Source organism: Thermobia domestica, chromosome 3, assembly GCF_964235325.1.
Source record: "Thermobia domestica chromosome 3, izTheDome1.hap1.1, whole genome shotgun sequence".
Classification (NCBI taxonomy): Eukaryota; Metazoa; Arthropoda; class Insecta; order Zygentoma; family Lepismatidae; genus Thermobia; species Thermobia domestica.
In genome coordinates, this window is record NC_137456.1 from 349,242,784 (window position 1) to 349,265,011 (window position 22,228).

The window sequence follows — 22,228 nt, forward strand, 5'->3', positions numbered from 1 at the left end:
GAAGAATTGGTGGAATGAGAATTATTTCTCTTCTCTTATAAAATGAAATCTTTTAGTTTAACGTCCAACGATTATGTCCTTTAGGCTAAGGGAGACGGATGATTAAGGCAAGTGAATGATGATGGAAGAATTGGTGGAATGAGAATTATTTCTCTTCTCTTATAAAATGAAATCTTTTAGTTTAACGTCCAACGATTATGTCCTTTAGGCTAAGGGAGACGGATGATTAAGGCAAGTGAATGATGATGGAAGAATTGGTGGAATGAGAATTATTTCTCTTCTCTTATAAAATGAAATCTTTTAGTTTAACGTCCAACGATTATGTCCTTTAGGCTAAGGGAGACGGATGATTAAGGCAAGTGAATGATGATGGAAGAATTGGTGGAATGAGAATTATTTCTCTTCTCTTATAAAATGAAATCTTTTAGTTTAACGTCCAACGATTATGTCCTTTAGGCTAAGGGAGACGGATGATTAAGGCAAGTGAATGATGATGGAAGAATTGGTGGAATGAGAATTATTTCTCTTCTCTTATAAAATGAAATCTTTTAGTTTAACATCCAACGATTATGTCCTTTAGGCTAAGGGAGACGGATGATTAAGGCAAGTGAATGATGATGGAAGAATTGGTGGAATGAGAATTATTTCTCTTCTCTTATAAAATGAAATCTTTTAGTTTAACGTCAAACGATTATGTCCTTTAGGCTAAGGGAGACGGATGATTAAGGCAAGTGAATGATGATGGAAGAATTGGTGGAATGAGAATTATTTCTCTTCTCTTATAAAATGAAATCTTTTAGTTTAACGTCCAACGATTATGTCCTTTAGGCTAAGGGAGACGGATGATTAAGGCAAGTGAATGATGATGGAAGAATTGGTGGAATGAGAATTATTTCTCTTCTCTTATAAAATGAAATCTTTTAGTTTAACGTCCAACGATTATGTCCTTTAGGCTAAGGGAGACGGATGATTAAGGCAAGTGAATGATGATGGAAGAATTGGTGGAATGAGAATTATTTCTCTTCTCTTATAAAATGAAATCTTTTAGTTTAACGTCCAACGATTATGTCCTTTAGGCTAAGGGAGACGGATGATTAAGGCAAGTGAATGATGATGGAAGAATTGGTGGAATGAGAATTATTTCTCTTCTCTTATAAAATGAAATCTTTTAGTTTAACGTCCAACGATTATGTCCTTTAGGCTAAGGGAGACGGATGATTAAGGCAAGTGAATGATGATGGAAGAATTGGTGGAATGAGAATTATTTCTCTTCTCTTATAAAATGAAATCTTTTAGTTTAACGTCCAACGATTATGTCCTTTAGGCTAAGGGAGACGGATGATTAAGGCAAGTGAATGATGATGGAAGAATTGGTGGAATGAGAATTATTTCTCTTCTCTTATAAAATGAAATCTTTTAGTTTAACGTCCAACGATTATGTCCTTTAGGCTAAGGGAGACGGATGATTAAGGCAAGTGAATGATGATGGAAGAATTGGTGGAATGAGAATTATTTCTCTTCTCTTATAAAATGAAATCTTTTAGTTTAACGTCCAACGATTATGTCCTTTAGGCTAAGGGAGACGGATGATTAAGGCAAGTGAATGATGATGGAAGAATTGGTGGAATGAGAATTATTTCTCTTCTCTTATAAAATGAAATCTTTTAGTTTAACGTCCAACGATTATGTCCTTTAGGCTAAGGGAGACGGATGATTAAGGCAAGTGAATGATGATGGAAGAATTGGTGGAATGAGAATTATTTCTCTTCTCTTATAAAATGAAATCTTTTAGTTTAACGTCCAACGATTATGTCCTTTAGGCTAAGGGAGACGGATGATTAAGGCAAGTGAATGATGATGGAAGAATTGGTGGAATGAGAATTATTTCTCTTCTCTTATAAAATGAAATCTTTTAGTTTAACGTCCAACGATTATGTCCTTTAGGCTAAGGGAGACGGATGATTAAGGCAAGTGAATGATGATGGAAGAATTGGTGGAATGAGAATTATTTCTCTTCTCTTATAAAATGAAATCTTTTAGTTTAACGTCCAACGATTATGTCCTTTAGGCTAAGGGAGACGGATGATTAAGGCAAGTGAATGATGATGGAAGAATTGGTGGAATGAGAATTATTTCTCTTCTCTTATAAAATGAAATCTTTTAGTTTAACGTCCAACGATTATGTCCTTTAGGCTAAGGGAGACGGATGATTAAGGCAAGTGAATGATGATGGAAGAATTGGTGGAATGAGAATTATTTCTCTTCTCTTATAAAATGAAATCTTTTAGTTTAACGTCCAACGATTATGTCCTTTAGGCTAAGGGAGACGGATGATTAAGGCAAGTGAATGATGATGGAAGAATTGGTGGAATGAGAATTATTTCTCTTCTCTTATAAAATGAAATCTTTTAGTTTAACGTCAAACGATTATGTCCTTTAGGCTAAGGGAGACGGATGATTAAGGCAAGTGAATGATGATGGAAGAATTGGTGGAATGAGAATTATTTCTCTTCTCTTATAAAATGAAATCTTTTAGTTTAACGTCCAACGATTATGTCCTTTAGGCTAAGGGAGACGGATGATTAAGGCAAGTGAATGATGATGGAAGAATTGGTGGAATGAGAATTATTTCTCTTCTCTTATAAAATGAAATCTTTTAGTTTAACGTCCAACGATTATGTCCTTTAGGCTAAGGGAGACGGATTATTAAGGCAAGTGAATGATGATGGAAGAATTGGTAGAATGAGAATTATTTCTCTTCTCTTATAAAATGAAATCTTTTAGTTTAACGTCCAACGATTATGTCCTTTAGGCTAAGGGAGACGGATGATTAAGGCAAGTGAATGAAAATGGAAGAATTGGTGGAATGAGAATTATTTCTCTTCTCTTATAAAATGAAATCTTTTAGTTTAACTTCCTACGATTATACTCTTTAGGCTAAGGGAGACGAATGATTAAGGCAAGTGAATGATGATGGAAGAATTGGTGGAATGAGAATTATTTCTCTTCTCTTATAAAATGAAATCTTTTAGTTTAACGTCCAACGATTATGTCCTTTAGGCTAAGGGAGACGGATGATTAAGGCAAGTGAATGATGATGGAAGAATTGGTGGAATGAGAATTATTTCTCTTCTCTTATAAAATGAAATCTTTTAGTTTAACGTCAAACGATTATGTCCTTTAGGCTAAGGGAGACGGATGATTAAGGCAAGTGAATGATGATGGAAGAATTGGTGGAATGAGAATTATTTCTCTTCTCTTATAAAATGAAATCTTTTAGTTTAACGTCCAACGATTATGTCCTTTAGGCTAAGGGAGACGGATGATTAAGGCAAGTGAATGATGATGGAAGAATTGGTGGAATGAGAATTATTTCTCTTCTCTTATAAAATGAAATCTTTTAGTTTAACGTCCAACGATTATGTCCTTTAGGCTAAGGGAGACGGATGATTAAGGCAAGTGAATGATGATGGAAGAATTGGTGGAATGAGAATTATTTCTCTTCTCTTATAAAATGAAATCTTTTAGTTTAACTTCCTACGATTATACTCTTTAGGCTAAGGGAGACGAATGATTAAGGCAAGTGAATGATGATGGAAGAATTGGTGGAATGAGAATTATTTCTCTTCTCTTATAAAATGAAATCTTTTAGTTTAACGTCCAACGATTATGTCCTTTAGGCTAAGGGAGACGGATGATTAAGGCAAGTGAATGATGATGGAAGAATTGGTGGAATGAGAATTATTTCTCTTCTCTTATAAAATGAAATCTTTTAGTTTAACGTCAAACGATTATGTCCTTTAGGCTAAGGGAGACGGATGATTAAGGCAAGTGAATGATGATGGAAGAATTGGTGGAATGAGAATTATTTCTCTTCTCTTATAAAATGAAATCTTTTAGTTTAACTTCCTACGATTATACTCTTTAGGCTAAGGGAGACGGATGATTAAGGCAAGTGAATGATGATGGAAGAATTGGTGGAATGAGAATTATTTCTCTTCTCTTATAAAATGAAATCTTTTAGTTTAACGTCCAACGATTATGTCCTTTAGGCTAAGGGAGACGGATGATTAAGGCAAGTGAATGATGATGGAAGAATTGGTGGAATGAGAATTATTTCTCTTCTCTTATAAAATGAAATCTTTTAGTTTAACGTCAAACGATTATGTCCTTTAGGCTAAGGGAGACGGATGATTAAGGCAAGTGAATGATGATGGAAGAATTGGTGGAATGAGAATTATTTCTCTTCTCTTATAAAATGAAATCTTTTAGTTTAACGTCCAACGATTATGTCCTTTAGGCTAAGGGGGACGGATGATTAAGGCAAGTGAATGATGATGGAAGAATTGGTGGAATGAGAATTATTTCTCTTCTCTTATAAAATGAAATCTTTTAGTTTAACTTCCTACGATTATACTCTTTAGGCTAAGGGAGACGGATTATTAAGGCAAGTGAATGATGATGGAAGAATTGGTGGAATGAGAATTATTTCTCTTCTCTTATAAAATGAAATCTTTTAGTTTAACATCCAACGATTATACTCTTTAGGCTAAGGGAGACGGATGATTAAGGCAAGTGAATGATAATGGAAGAATTGGTGGAATGAGAATTATTTCTCTTCTCTTATAAAATGAAATCTTTTAGTTTAACATCCAACGATTATGTCCTTTAGGCTAAGGGAGACGGATTATTAAGGCAAGTGAATGATGATGGAAGAATTGGTAGAATGAGAATTATTTCTCTTCTCTTATAAAATGAAATCTTTTAGTTTAACGTCCAACGATTATGTCCTTTAGGCTAAGGGAGACGGATGATTAAGGCAAGTGAATGAAAATGGAAGAATTGGTGGAATGAGAATTATTTCTCTTCTCTTATAAAATGAAATCTTTTAGTTTAACTTCCTACGATTATACTCTTTAGGCTAAGGGAGACGAATGATTAAGGCAAGTGAATGATGATGGAAGAATTGGTGGAATGAGAATTATTTCTCTTCTCTTATAAAATGAAATCTTTTAGTTTAACGTCAAACGATTATGTCCTTTAGGCTAAGGGAGACGGATGATTAAGGCAAGTGAATGATGATGGAAGAATTGGTGGAATGAGAATTATTTCTCTTCTCTTATAAAATGAAATCTTTTAGTTTAACGTCCAACGATTATGTCCTTTAGGCTAAGGGAGACGGATGATTAAGGCAGGTGAATGATGATGGAAGAATTGGTGGAATGAGAATTATTTCTCTTCTCTTATAAAATGAAATCTTTTAGTTTAACGTCCAACGATTATGTCCTTTAGGCTAAGGGGGACGGATGATTAAGGCAAGTGAATGATGATGGAAGAATTGGTGGAATGAGAATTATTTCTCTTCTCTTATAAAATGAAATCTTTTAGTTTAACGTCCAACGATTATGTCCTTTAGGCTAAGGGAGACGGATGATTAAGGCAAGTGAATGATGATGGAAGAATTGGTGGAATGAGAATTATTTCTCTTCTCTTATAAAATGAAATCTTTTAGTTTAACTTCCTACGATTATACTCTTTAGGCTAAGGGAGACGAATGATTAAGGCAAGTGAATGATGATGGAAGAATTGGTGGAATGAGAATTATTTCTCTTTTCTTATAAAATGAAATCTTTTAGTTTAACGTCCAACGATTATGTTTTTTAGGCTAAGGGAGACGGATGATTAAGGCAAGTGAATAATGATGGGGAATTGGTGGATTCAAAATGTGGAAGGACACGGGAATACCCCGAGGAAACCCATGGAAATGATGATGTCCACCACAAACTTTCTTGACCGGGGATCGAATCAGAGACCCCATGCACCAGAGGTATGCGCTCTACCACTAAACCACCGCCAACCGGCCCCCATCATTAAAAAAAAAAAAAAAAAAAATCTATCTTGACTCTCTGAAGCATTCTTCACATCTTCTGTAGGTACAACTGACTCTCCTGTGAAATATAGCAATTGCCCTTATTTTCAACATATTTTGAAGCATTTCTACGACCTGACTTTCAAGGTCAGTGTGAACCCTGTTATGGGTGCAGTATTTGTAAGTACACCTCTACAGTATGTCCTGTTTCTTGAACTTTAATTTCTCTTTCAGCACCAACGATATGGAATATTTATTTATTTATAATAGGTTTCAGATACAGCACTAGGCCATTTTACACTGAAACATTTTAACAATTATGTAACATAACAATAGAATAACAATTTGAAATCAAGATAGTGCAGTACAATGGCAACATTACAAAGATAATTTATATATGATCTGAAGGTATGCTCATTTGAAAAAACGTCTACAGTTTCTGGTAACTTATTATACGTGCTAACAATTCTGTTTAGAAGGGACCTTTGGACAATATTAACTCTCACAGCTCAAGCGTAACCATAAAAGAGATCACTAGACCGTGTTGTTCTAGCGGGTACGCGAAAATTGATCTGACTTAATAACTGTTCACATGATATATGGCCATTTACAATTTTATACAAAAATATTAGGTCAGAAATTTTGTTTCTCACTAGGGGAGGTTTGATATTGAGAAATGTTAAAACATCATTTTTTGGAAGTGTTCGAAGGTGAGGTACTCGGTAGGATACAATGGCTAAACAGAAATTAATTACAGAATTTATTTTTTTCAGATGAGTAGGGCAGGCCATAGACCAGATAGGGGAACAGTACTCAATAGTGGGAGCAACATATAACTTGTAGAACAAGCTTAAGGAACTAGGATTTTTTTGTGTTAGTGAAGCGATAAAGGAGTCCTAGTTTTCTCATAGCAGTACAAGATATTGTGCTTATATGATCCGCAAAAGTAAGCTTACTGTCAATGATAACAACAAGATCTCTGAAAGAGGTGACAGGATTTATGTTCTGATGACCAATTTTGTAGATGTGGTTTATAGGATGGAATATATTTAAAGTGGAACCCCAATCATCACTCGGGTTTGTCTGAGGAAAGCATCCCCCTGCGAATCGAACACAGGACTACAAATAACTGAACCATTAATTTCCAATTAGTACATTATTATTGAAAAGCAATTACTTACCTTTCTCAAGTATAGATTTCACGGAAACTGAAAAAAAAAAGAGAAAAGACAAACATGAGTATTTCATCAACATTTAATACGCTATAGAACAAGCAACACAGAAGAAGGTTAACTGTATTGTATTTGTTCGGCTGTAAGCCCACTTCTTTTTAATTGGTTCAAAAATGCTCCTTGGCACTCACGAATGCAAAGTTAGTGTACCCTTAGTATTTCTAAGATTTGTTTCAGACCTCTGCTTTAACATTAGGGAGGAGGTCCAGAGGGGCAAAAAGGTGTATATATATATATCCCATTTTTCGCGATTTTCCCGTCTCAGATACATGATGGAGACATGTGAATGGTACCGTATGAAAGGCTCTTCTATTCTGAAGAGAATGAGGTACGATCCACGATCCTAACATAAATAGGGATGCCTCGAGAAAATTTTACCAGAAGTCTTATTTATGCGAGAACATGGCGTATTGTGGGGATATTCTTAGCACATTGGTAAATATTTCCTGCATTACTTTTCAAGATAGAAGCCTAATATTATGTACACACATTCAGTATACCCCTTAATATTTTTAAGTTGATTTTTATTTCTGTGCATTAAAACAGGGGGTCCAGAGAGGCCAAAACTTAGAAAAAAGGAATTTTTTCACCAACATTTCCCTCCTTGGGAGCATGATAGGCTCATGTGAGTGGTACTGTTTGAAAAACTATTCTATTCTGAAGAGAATGACGTACAAAACAATAGGAATTTTTTTATATTACATTCGGGTGCTTTGGGGTCATCTGGGGCATCGTGGAGATGTTCTTAGCTCATTGGTAAATGTTTTTACCGCCCTTACTATTCAAGATAGAAGTTTGAAATTTTGTGCACACATTAGTACACTCTTCTGTATTTTTCAGTCAGTATGATTTAGAGATCTGTGCGTTAATACAAAAAGGGTCCAGAGGGACTCAATATTTGAAAACTTTTTTTTCTTTTAGAAAAAATCCCGATTTCTCTCAAAATTTCCCACCACAGGGACATGATAGGGAATGTGAATGGTACCGTTTGAAAGGCTGTTGTAAAGAGAATGAGGTACAAACCATGATCCTAGGATAAACAGGAATGACGCTGTAGTTGCTTAATTTAAAGTCTGTAATTTATCTTTAGAAAAAAAAAAAGTCAAAATTAAAAAGGTTAATGCCCCGTGATACGATGTAATGTATGATACGGATAAAGAAAATCATTACAGATGCAATCTGAAGTGGATTAAATGATGACCAAGTGCGAAAAAAATGGAAACCCCTAACACGATGCTGTGAACACAAACCTGCATAGTTTGGGAGCAAATAAAGTTTCTCATACCAGAACGTTCTACCAACGAACCATGTTACTTCCCTTACGATGGTTGATTGAATTGGAGTTCTGCGTCCCTTTCAGCACCACGGCTATATTAGACCTATATAAATAGCAGCTAAAACAACATTCACTTCCTTGGTTTGGCTCAGAGCTAAATCATGTAAAATTTTTTGGATGTAAAAGGAGGGGAATAAGGAGAAAGGAAGCGGAAAGTTACATACATACATACAGCTACACACATATACACACAAAAAACTTTCAACTAAGCATATAGGTTATAGGATAATAATCTTTTCTTTTATATATACATAAAAATGTATGCGTATACATATGTTCCAGCATAATTCTGGAATGGCTGGTGTAATTTTAACCAAGCTTGGTACACATATTACCTAGTCTGGAAAGAGAGTACTGTCGGGAAAATGCTATAATGTTTAATTCTTAATATATACTCATGAACTGTGGACCTACAGTACCGACAAACAATATTGATGAATTTTCCTTCTCTTTTACTTTTGTCAAGTAAAGATGGAAATATTTCTACGCTAGCCCACAACATGTAGTTTCATTTCAAGCCTAAAGTTAAAGGGTCAGTGGTAGAGCGTTCACCTCTGGTGCTTGGGGTCCCGGGTTCGATCCCAGCCCCCGCCAAGTGAACGTTGTGGTGGACAAACACCGTGTGCGTGGGTTTTCTCGGGGTTCTCCCGTTTCCTCCCACTTTCTTCATTCCACCATTTCATTCATTACTCATCATCACCGTCTCCTTTAGCCTAACCGGCATAATCGTGGGACGTAAAACTCAAAGATTTCATTTATTTATTTTTTTTAACTTAAAGGGATATCATCATCTTACATATTGTCCAATCAAAGAGCAGATAACGCATTTTGTTGCAACGTCATACCCTCTGGACATAAGACAAGAAAAATTACTTTAAAGCAAGCATACAGGTTGTAGTGAATAAATACAATCTTTCAGTTTAACGTCCTACGATTACGCCCTTTAGGCTAAGAGAGGCAATGATTAAGGCAAGTGAATGATGACGGAATAATTAGTGGAATGAGAAAGCGGGAGTACCCCGAGAAAACCCATGGACACAAAGTTGTACACTAAAAACTTACTTGGTCAGGGCAAGAACCACACACACCAGAGGTAAGAGCCCTACCACCGAGCCCCCTTACGGGATAATTGATAATATGTGTTCGTCACACAGCATTTATACCAAAAATGTTAATAAAGACCTTTTCTTCATCTCTGGCTCCTGACTTGAGGTACTACTCTGGTATTTTCTTGGCTGTCATTAAGGGAAGTGAAAGAAATATTCAGTCAGGACGGCTGGCCCCAGAATCCTGGGTGTAACACGAAATTTATTATATTATAATCACCACCTCTTTGTTACTCTACAAAACTGTGTATTACCTCGTTTCTAGAAATCGACATATAAGCGAGTGTCAAGTACAAAGTGTCCCCTACGAAACGAGGATGGATCTTCACGGGAATTCCATAATTCATTTCAAATATATACAATAGAACATGAATACTTATCGGTATTTTAAGAAGGAATACAGCTTTAAATACACAGACAAAATTTAATAAGCCCCAATTGAAAATGAAATCTTCCAGTTTTACGGCTAGGCTCAAGGAGACGGTGATGAGGAGAGATGAATACAATGGTGGAATGAATAAAGTAGAAGGAAATGGATACAAAGTCCACTTAGCCCAAGCTGGATTGAACACCCTACCATTGAGCCACGGCGACCCCATAAACTTTTTTTTTTTTTGTTTGGCTTATGTTTAGCAGAAGGGGTCCAGCAATTGTTTGTAAAAAAAAAAAAATGTTAATTTCGGCAATTTCTGTTCACATTACATTAGTTTATGTTAGTGTAGGGGTCCAGTAGGGCGCAAAATTTCCGGTCATCAGGTCGCCATTGGCGATCAGACATTTAGAGCCGGCGACCAGTGTTGAGTACGAATGGTTTCTGCCTAAACTCCCAGGGTTGTGCAGTTTCTGTTTCGCAGAGTGAGAGAAAACACGGAATGTGAAGTCTTCCTTTGTCAAAGGCCGGGGGAAGGGAGATTCTCATAATTTGTACGTGAGGGGTACTGGCGACCATCAATTTTCAATTGGCAAGTGCGTCTGACTGAAATTTTGCGCCTTGGGTTCAGCATAATTTCCCAAAAAATGATACAATATCGCTCATTTCTACTAATACAGGGTGCGGCACGTAAAACCGGCCCGTCGTAATATTCTGCTATATTGTGTTTTTGGCAACACTTAAACAATCTACCTTCCTACCAAGAGATGGCGTGTCGAGGTCGGGTCGACTTACGTGACCTGCAGCAGTCACGTGCAGCCGCAGCCAGTGAAACTTGTCGAAACCAGTTGAGAAAGAGGCCTCGTTGTGTTAAGCCGGGTGAGTGTCAGTGTGTGATAATGCCGTATTCGATACCCGAGCGTGTTGCCATTGTTGAAGGGTTCATTCTCACTGGATCTTTTGTGAAAACAAAGAATTTGTTTCGGGAGAAATTTCCAGGACGTTCTGTGCCAGCAAAAAGCACAATTCAGGAATTGATTGAAAAATGGCGGCGTACAGGATCGGTTCAAAATGCTCCCAGGAACAGACGACCATCTGTCTGCACACCTGAATTAAAGATGCAGGTGGAGGAGATAATGACAAGAAGTCCTCGAAAGTCAACAGGTTCATGCGAGTGAGAGAAGTTGCAGACGTGTTTTAAGGGGACTGAAGTTAAAACCGTACCGGATAAGTATTCTGCAAGAACTGAAGGAGCCTGACCTACAGAAGAGGGTGCATTTCTGTTCATGGCTGTTGAGCAATGTTGCCAGTGGTTTCTTGGATTCACTAATGCTCATCATGAGTGACGAGGCGTGGTTCCACCTGTCTGGGTACGTAAATTCCCAAAACAACCGGTATTGGTCGACAGAAAATCCACACGCAATCCACCAGGTACCCTTGCATGATGAGAAGATTGGTGTTTGGTGTGTCATTTCCGCCACACGCGTTATTGGGCCCATATTCTTTGAGACGACAGTGAACAGTGACGAGTATATGGGAATCCTGGAGGAGTTTTATACACACTTGACCGAAGAGGAGCGTCAGTTATGTTACTTTCAGCAGGACGGTGCAACATGCTACACATCAGCTGCATCATTGTCCCTTGTGCATGAGATGTTTACACCAGAGAGGACAATCAGCAAAGGTTTGTGGCCTCCTCGGTCACCAGACTTGTCCACGTGTGACTTTTACTTATGGGGACTGTTAAAGGGAAGAGTATATGAAACAAATCCACACACAATTGAAGAACTCAAGACCAGGATCTAGGATGTCACCAATAACATTACAACACAAGAACTGACAAGGGTATATATGAATCTCCTCAATCGTGCTCACATGTGTGTTGAAGTGGGCGGAGGACACTTTCAGCACCTGCTGTGAAGGTGAGTAGTCATATTCAATACATTACATTTATGTGTTGTAGTTAATCATATCCAATACATTACATTTCATTTTATGTGTTCACTTTACGGGCCGCACCCTGTACTAGGTTAGATTTGGTTACGTTAGGTTAGGTCTAAGTACTTGTATCATACATTTTTGTATTTTTTTTTTTAATGCTTCTGGACCCCTTCAGCTAAGCATACCTTTTTTTATTTTCTATTTTATTTATTTATTTATTTTTAATACTATTGACAACCTGTTTTAAGACCCTGTTGACAACAGATCATAATGTGTCAGTGTTTCAAAATTCCGTCTTACTAACTAATGTAGGATGTGTACGATACAATGCAGGAGAGAAATGTGTATCAACACTCATAGCCTTCTGCAGGGTATCTAATGAGTTTCATTTTAAAAATTCCAGTATATTCAGTATAACAATCAGCAAAATTCCTGTGCCTAATACAATGATTTTTTCGCAGTTCTTTAGGAATAATCACACTCTTGATTTCAGGTTTGTAATTGTTTTACCATCAAAAGAATATTTTATTTTTAACTAATTTAGTTAACCTTGATTTTTTAACATTTTTAAAGGGCCTCCCAACTCCCTTCACAGCCCTCCACTCCACCCATTGCTTTAAATGTTTAATTACAAAATGTATATAACTCTTGCATTGGAAAAATTTACAATCTCAATGGATACAAAATTGTTTCTAAGACTATTAAAACAATTATAAAAAAGTACTGTTGACAAATTACCAGTTTCATGATTTTTCCGGTATGTGGATCAAAATTCCAGTATTTCCAGTATACCCAGTGTAAGTAGATACCCTGTTCTAAAATATATCGGGGCTCCATTGCAGCTAGCTGGTTGGATTACTTCAAAGGTAGGCTACAGTGTGGGGCGGTTTGCGAACGTAATGATCAGAAGGCGAAGGGTAAATCATTATTTTCGTCATTTCTGAGTATGGCAGAGTTTGCAACAGAGAACAACTAAATAGTATTGCTTTTGTGTACTAATACAACATAGGTGCATACTTATTTAGTGACCAATAAAGAAAGCAGGAAATTAACAAATATTTGTGGAATACAATTACAGCTGAAGTAAGGAAATGAAACAGGACTAATCGTGAGAAAGGTATATTAGTAAGTAATCATAAGTAATTAGGAAAATAAAATTTAAAATAGATTTATGTCCCTCCGATCCGGGGAGCCATCAGCCGAACCTAAGACTATACCTAAAATAACATGTCCCTCAGAAGGCAAATTATTGAATGAAATGCCCACAATAAACCTTACAAAACTCTTTCTTTACATGTCTTTAAGAGTGCTGGTTTACTTTTAGTGCACCATATTTTGGACGATTTACAGTTAAAATTCAATACTTCGCATTGTCAATTCAATACTTTAAAAAGACACATCTGTAAAGTAAAATTTCTGCAGGCGATAGAATTTAATACGAAGTAATACACCTGTCTTTTAGGTTTACAAGTGTAAAATCATTACAAGTGTTTTACGACTGGTGAAATAAGTGAATGCATATGAAAAATGATTGCATTATACACTATTTTCCACCGATGGTGTATTTCTGCACAGTGTACAGAAGCTGTATTTTATGTTTACAAGTATGAAACCATGACAAGTGCTATTGTAACTCGTATCATTGTCAAAACCCACTTTTTACTAGCCTCGCTTACGCGTACACTAACCGTCCCTGATATGCCTGCTCCCTTCGAACGGACCCCTCGTTACCGCTCGGAATCCCCAGCTTCGCACTGCGCTGACTCGGTTCGAGAGTACCATGGTTTATATTGACCATCGAACATAAGCTGGACTGTGTATTTTGCACTGATTTTTTATGCCATACATCCGGACGTCATATATACACGCAATTCGTAAAAGAATTGAAATTTTTGACAGTTACTTCTGATGGCCTCCTTGAATTTTATCTATGACAAGGAAATTAGTGAAAAAAATATAATTTTTCAACATTTATTTCGGGTTAAGTTCCAAAGTTGGGCGTCCGTTTCCAGCAAAATTTTTAAAATTTACAAGAAATATATGGATAATTTGATCGTTTCTGTGCTTAATAATATATAAGAGTCTCGAAAAGTCTGTTTATTTGTTATATATAAGCGGTTATAAACATGGGACTATACAGCGAGCGGAGGGAACTACTTGGCGCAAGGTAACCAAACAGTTGCATTGTGGGAAAGAAACGAGCATATATGTTATCAATATGGCGAATGTACAAGGGCAATGAAGTAACAGTTTTAACATTTGTGAAGCAATACGTTGATAACGAACAATATCTTTTAAAAGTTTAAGAAGAGCACGGATTAATGAACCTAGTAACAAATTGCAGAAAGTGTGCAAAGGAGATAACAGCGAAAAAACGTTGCGAAAGCGGACGCCCAACTTCGGAATAAATGCCTTTATTTCGAGTGTAAAAATAATTGTTGTATGTCAAAAGTAAACCTGCACGTCTTTAGGCATTAAAAAAAATCATACATTTCATATGCTAAGAGTACTCAAAGAATTTCCCAATAGGTGTCAAGAAGAAATAAACTGTCAGCTACCAAATGTGAAATTAGCACCTATACTCAAAATATTTATCTAGAAATTACTTAAATTTATCTTAAAAGAAAAAAAGCCATTCATATGATATCCAAAAACAAAAAATTGGCATTTAATTTGAAAATGCTGAAAACCGCTCTATTAAATGTAATTACAGTTACAAATTTTACCTTGCACTTATTTTGTTATTGCGAAAGCGGCTGTTTTCTAAAACGATTCATATGCAAGCAACGTTAAAGGGAAAGAAAATTAATATTTACTTCAGCTCCCTTTGACAGTGTTAAAATCTGACAAGTAAAAATAAATTTACTGATTTCACTGCAACACACACAATGTTTCTAAATCACTGATTTGAAACATAAAACACACTAATTTTGACAGCTAAAGAAATCAAATTCCAAGGACTCAATATATCTCAAGACTTACGGAAACACAGCTGAATCACATACGCATAATACGACCACACAACGATTGTCAATATAAATATAACAGGAATCCATTTCACAGCTTTGAGACACCATGAACAAGGTCCTCGAATATATTTCGCTCCATCTGATCCAGAAGCCATTATTCTTATATTTTGAAGAACACCCTTCTGGGAATGTCACAAGTTACTTTCATAGCAGCAGGACAAGAACCTTGCATAGCCCGATAGCAGTCTCCCTGCTGGCTGTTCCTGTTACTGTTCAGACATCGAATCAGTGACGTCATGTCTTCCCCGGAAGTGTTCTGCTCTACCGTAATGAAACCAAAATATAGGCCAAACACTTCTATAGAAAACTATAAAAAACAATCCACTTAGTTTATTAAATAGTTCATTTTCCAAGACAAAATTAATACCTTCGAATATTATTTTTCATTGCAATAAACCAAACGCTGAGACTCTCCATTGAATCCCATCAAAATGCAGTGCACTTAACAGATAATAAAACGAGCAATAATTAATTTCGCAGTGACAGGTTTTTATTCGTGAGTTATTTCATGGGATGAAAAGGGTGACGAACTGTGAAAGGACAGCACGTACGTTGCAGCGTTTTTCATTTTCATATTTCCAAGCATTTCATACAAGACTTCAGTTCTAATACTGCTAACAATTCCATTGTACCCACCCAGAAAATATTATTATTATTATTATTATTATTATTATTATTATTATTATTATTATTATTATTATTATTATTATTATTATTATTATTATTATTATTATTATTATTGAGTAGTAATAGTGGTAGTAAAGTACTTAAATCTTCTATAGTACTTTCTCAAATCAATGGTTCTCAATTTTTTTCATGTTAAGTTGATTTTGAATTTAACGTCCCTTTCAGCAGCGAGGCTATATGAGAAGGGAACAACTGATTAACGTGGAATCCGAACCACATAAGCTCCCGCCGGGAATCGAACCCGTTTCTCCCACGCCAAAGGCGGGTATAATAACCGCTTAGTCACGAAGGAGCTCGTTGTCCACGTTAAGTTTGGAACTTACAGAAACCTTGCGAGATCCATAAATTAAATTGATATATATCCACAATTGCTTTCTGGTATATAGGAAACATGAAAAACAGCTTCTTGAAATCGTCAGAAACTTTTTGCGTTGCGTTGCGGAAACTCCCAACAACCGCACTCCAGATATCCTAGTAAAGATCTATACAAATGTGTTCAGATCCTGTGGGCTCAAGAAAATAGTTGGGTGCTCCCAGGACCGGCACTCGTGCCTGAAAGCACGGGCGTCTCTGGCAGACGGACAGGGAGGACGCGTCCCACCAAAATTTTAGGTAGAAGAAAAAATAGATGAAAGGTACCTATATGAAAGAAACAGAGATAGAAAGAACAAAATCTTTTTAAGTTTTACGTCCCACGGTTATGCCGGTTAGGCTAAAGGAGACGGTGATGATGAGAGATGAGTGAAATGGTGGAATGAAGAAAGTGGGAGGAAACGGGAGAACCGCGAGAAAACCCACTTATTCACCACAAAGTCCACACGGTGCGAGCATAGGAAGAACAAATTAATGTTACATATGTTGTTAAAAAGTAGTATTTCATTGTTATTTGCTTAAGGTTTATGGATCTTGTCGTTTAAGGAGGAGTTGAAATAGAGAAAGACTACATATAGGGCCTAGTAGATGGTACAGAAGTATTAAAACATATAATTGCTGTACCAAGACAAAGAGGTAACCTAATGACATTTGTGTATGGAAACTTATAAATTTGTAGCAAGTGTCTACTAGTGTGGTAGAAAATTATGATGAGCGCCAATGCTAAGAATCACTATCTTGGCTGAAAATGTAGCCAGCAAGAAGGGTAGAATACAGCAATTAAAGAGTGGAAATTTAAAGGTATGGAAATAAAAACATTTGTTTGAAACTTCAAAGAATAGTACCGTATATGAGTTGAGAAACAGTAGGCAAGATATAAATAGTTATGGGAATATTTTGAACTTTGCAAGTATGGTATGGTATCATGACGGTAGCACAACGAGGAAACATGGGATCTAAAAGAAAATTTGGAAAAATACTGAAAAAAAAATATGGAAAAAGAGATGCACTGAAGATGTAAAATAATGTGTAGAAAATGGAACCACGAATTAAGAAGGGAAATCGATAAAGATAGGGCAATATACGGGGTGTTTTAGTAAATTGTTTCTTTTTCATCTTATTTCTGTGAACAAACGAAATACGAAGGAGAGCTGTTAGTGATATTGTCATGTACACTCCGCATCAAAAAAATTGCGACAGCTAATGCATTGCAGCTAGGCCACTCAATATACACTTTCTTATCCCGTAATCGTGTCTGGTAAAGAGACCCCCTCTCCCTCCTCCTTTCTTTTCTCCCATACTAAAATTAGCTAACAACATGAGTGCAATTCTAATTTCAAACTACACATGTACAGGTATTAGTATCGATAAAATGAAATAACAAAACCGAGAGGAAACAAGATTCATAAGTTGATTTAGCGAGAAACTGAAATACATACCATGAAAAATTGAAACCAATGGATGTCTATTACACAGAGGTTTAGAAATGAGGCAGAGAGAGAGAGAGAGAAGGCGAGAGAATAAGGAAAAGAAAAGAGAGAAGAGATACAAATGTGGAATTTTAAACGTAGTAAGTAAAGAACCTAACATAAAGTTCCCTTACCAGAAATCCAACAGTAATATGGAAATAACGTTTGTTTTTATATATATATTTCATTATTATTCGAATATACAGATGATGCTTGAAACATTCATTAAGTCTGTTTCAAAAAGGATAGCATAATCAATTTTCAGTAGAACTATAGATCTCAGAGACACTCTAAGATAATATCAACAGTTTAACACATGCTTTGTTTCTGCGTGTTCGGTTGTAAATTCGGTAGTGTTCATTGGACGTACTGATGCAAACTACATTCTAATAAACCCAGTAGGTAGCGTAGGTCATATCTTCCATTTCAGACAACTAATGCAAAGTGAACAAAAAAGAAAAAGGAAGAAAGAAAGAAAGATAAAATTGAATGAGTGCTACTGTACTGCTAACTTTTTATCAGAAATATCCTATATTAAAAGTCCAAATCGTATCATAATGAAAAGTTATAAATGTTCAAAAGGAAAATTGGATGTTCCTTATAGATGTAGCAGACCTTGCATGTTTCAAATTTCAACGTGAATAAAACACATTGAATTATATGGTGGAAACAAATTTGTGTCGAACTAGTATAAATAAAATTTTGTTTTCAAATAACCAAATAGGTTGACATTTTCTAATCTTTTCCGAAGATTTATCTGTTCCGAACATCCAGCAACACTTTCATGTCTTGCAGATATAACGTTCTAATTTGCACAGATAAAATGAACACGCTAGAGCTCAAACGGATCATAGTGTCAGACGGATGATGTTGATTAGCTTATGGACTCAAACCCCTAGTGACCCGGTAATTCGATTGAGACTCGGTAACCCAGATGATAAAAAAAGACATTTTGCTTATTCCCTTGCGTTTAAACAGTATTTCTTTCAGAGATGACCAGGACTGGAGATGTTCAGAGCACGAAAAACTCGACGCTGAAGTAGCCAGTTAATTACATTTTCCAGACCAGGTCTATCGGTCTCTTCCTCCGTTTTAACTTTCGAACACGCATACGCACATGAAGTGCGTGTGTACGTGAGAGACAAGGGTGAGAAGTGAAAGATGCAAAGACAGGATAGGAAAACGTCAAGAAAGAGAGAGAGAGAGAGAGAGAGAGACGAATATAAATATGAAACATACTTATCATTACAGTGCATGATGAAGAATATACACAATGTTTATTCGAATTCTCGCCAGTGATGCTTTGTAAGTTTTCCAACAGAATATGAATCTCTGTTTGCAACCATTATTATATGCGAAGAAGTTATACTACCTGACGGGGAATCGAACCGAGAATTTCCGCTTGGAAGTCTGGCATTTTACCACTATACCATCGATCACTTTACCCAAACTTTGTTCAACAAATGCTGTAATATTTCTTTCTGAGAATGGCAACACGAAAAGTGTCTACTTCAGATCAATGAAGTGTTTCGAATGACCTGGTAGCTCCTTTGCCCTTTCCCAACCAATATTCGTAAATCGTCTCTATCATGATAAAGGTGTTTGCTTCCACATTTTAAGCATTGCATGTCTAGTATGAGAAATCGATTCTTGACTATCACTTTGTAAAAAAAAAGCAAGTTTGGCGTGAACATGATTTGAACCTATGCTGAACAGTTATATTAGTCGTAACACCATTACGTTATTGCTACACTATCATGCCTCCTGAAACTTGAAACCAAATATTACTTATTTTAATCTTGATCATTGGAATGATCAAGCTTCTTCCTGTAAGATTACTAGCACTAACTGCACAAAGAAATTCATTTATTCGATGACCTAGAGAGAAATTAGTGCCCACTAATATAGGAAACCGCATGCAATCCAGGAAAAATTACAGAAATAAAAACATATTATGCAGTAATTTCGCCGTGCAAGTTCAAAAGTATAATAATAATAATAATAATAATAATAATAATAATAATAATAATAATAATAATAATAATAATAATAATAATAATAATAATAACCTATATTTTTAAATTGAAAGTGACTGTTTGTGACTTATAATTTCTTGAACCACACGACCGATCTCAATCAAATATTCAACATTGATAATATTCGGACCTGGGAGTATTTTCTATTTATTCGTTTGGTGGTGTTACTTAGGGAAGTAGGAGATGGGAAAATATAAAAAATAAAGAAAACTTAATAAGTCTTGAATCAAACGAGGAATCTGAATGAAATTTTCAACATAGATTACGTTTGTGCACGGAATGCTTTTAATCATTTCACTTTGATGGAGGACTGTGAGGAGGGGGAGGACGGAGAGATATACAAAAGTCAATGTAAATAAAAATAAAAGTGCCTATGTTAATGAGTTAGTAAGTTTTGAACCACCCGACCGATCTGAATCAAATTTTCAACATGGATGAAGTTCGAGCCTGAAGTGGTTTTCATCATATTATTTTGACAGTAAAACTTAGGGTGGGGAGGGGAGGGGAAAATATATAAAAATAAATAAAACTTAAGAACTCTTGAATCTATCTCGAACAAATTTTTAATATAGATGAGGTTCGGATCTGATATGATTTTTATTATTTCACTTTGACGCTAGAACTTAGAGAAGGGGAATGGGAAAGGGATATATATATATATATATATATATATATATATATATATATATATATATATATATATATATATATATAAACATAAATAAAACTTTATAAGTCTTGAATCACCGTACCAATCTCTATCAAATTTTCAACCTAGATGAAGTTCGAACCTGAGATGGTTTTCGTCATATCACTTTGATGGTGTAACTAAAGGAAGGGGGAAGCATAGCAACATTTAAAAGAGAACGAAAAATGACCGATCTTAGTATCGAATCTATAATTTTTGAAGTCACTGAGATGAATAGTGACACATCTGATGCCGTTGAAATCCAAATTCAGCCCCGCAACATGGAGGAGGGGTGACAAATAAAAATGATAAAAAATAACCAATATAATTGTCGAATTCATAGTTTTCCTGGTCGCTGAGATCAACAATGACACTGAAGATGCTGTGCTTCGCAACATGGGGAGGAGAGAGGATATATAAAACTCATCTAATATGAACGATGTCAAATAGTGCTTTAGTAATACTAAAAAGTGACTGAATAACGGAGCATATTATTATTCTTTCTCAATTTAGCCCAGCGAAACGGGAAATTCATGCTAATAATAATAATAATAATTATTATTATTATTATTATTATTATTATTATTATTATTATTATTATTAATATTATTATTATTATTATTCGCGTACTTTTGAAATTGCAGGACGAAATTAATACATAATATGTTTTTATTTGTATATTTTTTCCTGGATTGTATGTTGTTTCCTTTATTAGTGGGCACTAATTTCTCTCTAGGTCGTCGAAAAAATGAATTTCGTTGTGCACTTAGGTGGAAATAACCTTACACGAAGAAGCTTGATGTTTCCAAAGATTAAGGCGAAAGTAAGTAATATTGGGCTTCTAGTTTCGGGTGGTATGATAGTGTAGCGGTAGCGTATTGGACTTACGATTAATACAACTGTATAGCATAGGTTCAAATCCTATTCACGCCAAACTTGTTTTTTTTACAAAGTAATAGTGAAGAATGTGGACTAGACGTGCAATGGTTAAGAATGTGGAAGCAAATACCTTTATCATGATAGAGACTATTTACGAATGTTGGTTGGGAAAAAGCAAGGGAGTTACCAGGAAATTCGAAACACTTCATTGGTCTGAAGTTAACACTTTTCGTGTTATCGTTCTCAGAAAGAAATATTACAGCATTTGTTGAACAAAGTTTGGGTAAAGTAATCGGTGTAGTGGTAAAGTGCCAGACTTCCAAGTGGAAAATCTCGGTTCGATTCTCCGCAAGGTAGTATAACTTTTTCGCATAAAATAATGGCTGCAAACAGAGATTCATATTCTGTTGGAAAACTTACAAAGCATCACTGGCGAGAATTCGAATAAACATTGTGTGCGTTGTTCATCATGTATTGTAATGATAAGTATGTTTCATATTTATATTCGTCTCTCTCTCTCTCTCTCTCTCTCTCTCTCTTTATTGACGTTTTCCTATCCTGTCTTTGCAACTTTCACTTCTCCTTCTTCTCTCTCACGTACACACGCACTTCATGTGCGTATGCGTGTTTGAAAGTTAAAACGGAGGAAGAGACCAATAGACCTGGTCTGGAAAATGTAATTAACTGGCTACTTCAGCGTCGAGTTTTTCGTGCTCTGAGGATAACATCTCCAGTCCTGGTCATCTCTGAAAGAAATACTGTTTAAACGCAAGGGAATAAGCAAAATATCTTTTTTTTTTTTTATCTATTTCCTTGTGAATGCTGCAGCGACTTACTGCATGGATGTATGAATGATACTGGAATTCGTCCAATTAGGTTGCTATTGCTGAACAATCGTAGAGTGTTAATGGAAATGAAGTGAAAGCTTCAATCAGAGATTGTACACCAGCATTATTATGGTTGAAAACTTCAAGTGATTGGCATAAATCTTCCCGTTTTTGAAGTAATGACAATGCATTTTATTTTCCCTGTTGATACAAACCACATGATGTGTCGCACCCAGTTAAAGCATTGTAACTGAGGAAACAGCACATTTGGTCATGTATGTTGCAACTTCTTAATACTAAATTCGTTCGTCATTTCTTGTACACGTCCTGGCTTTCGAAATGTGATATACTGTTTATTACCTATGCAAGCAAAAGGATTAAAATGTC

The 22,228-nt window shown here is 35.7% G+C and overlaps 1 protein-coding gene across 6 annotated transcripts in view; it reads right to left on the reverse strand.

Moving 5' to 3' along the window:
- LOC145681291 (palmitoyltransferase ZDHHC20-A) overlaps positions 1 to 15,109 on the reverse strand; it is a 149,758-nt gene extending 134,649 nt beyond the window's left edge. For 4 of the 6 annotated variants that reach the window (XM_081752932.1, XM_081752930.1, XM_081752928.1 and 1 more), the window contains exons 1-2: positions 14,837 to 15,108; positions 7,051 to 7,077 (exon numbers count right to left, since the gene is read on the reverse strand). In XM_081752932.1, the coding sequence (XP_081609058.1) occupies positions 7,051 to 7,077; positions 14,837 to 14,978 (169 nt within the window). In that variant the 5' untranslated portion in view covers positions 14,979 to 15,108. Of the gene's footprint in view, positions 1 to 7,050; positions 7,078 to 14,836 lie in introns of all 6 variants that reach the window. The other 2 variants (XR_014130758.1, XM_081752929.1) reach the window with 2 other exon arrangements.
- Between the last annotated feature and the right edge of the window lie 7,119 nt (positions 15,110 to 22,228).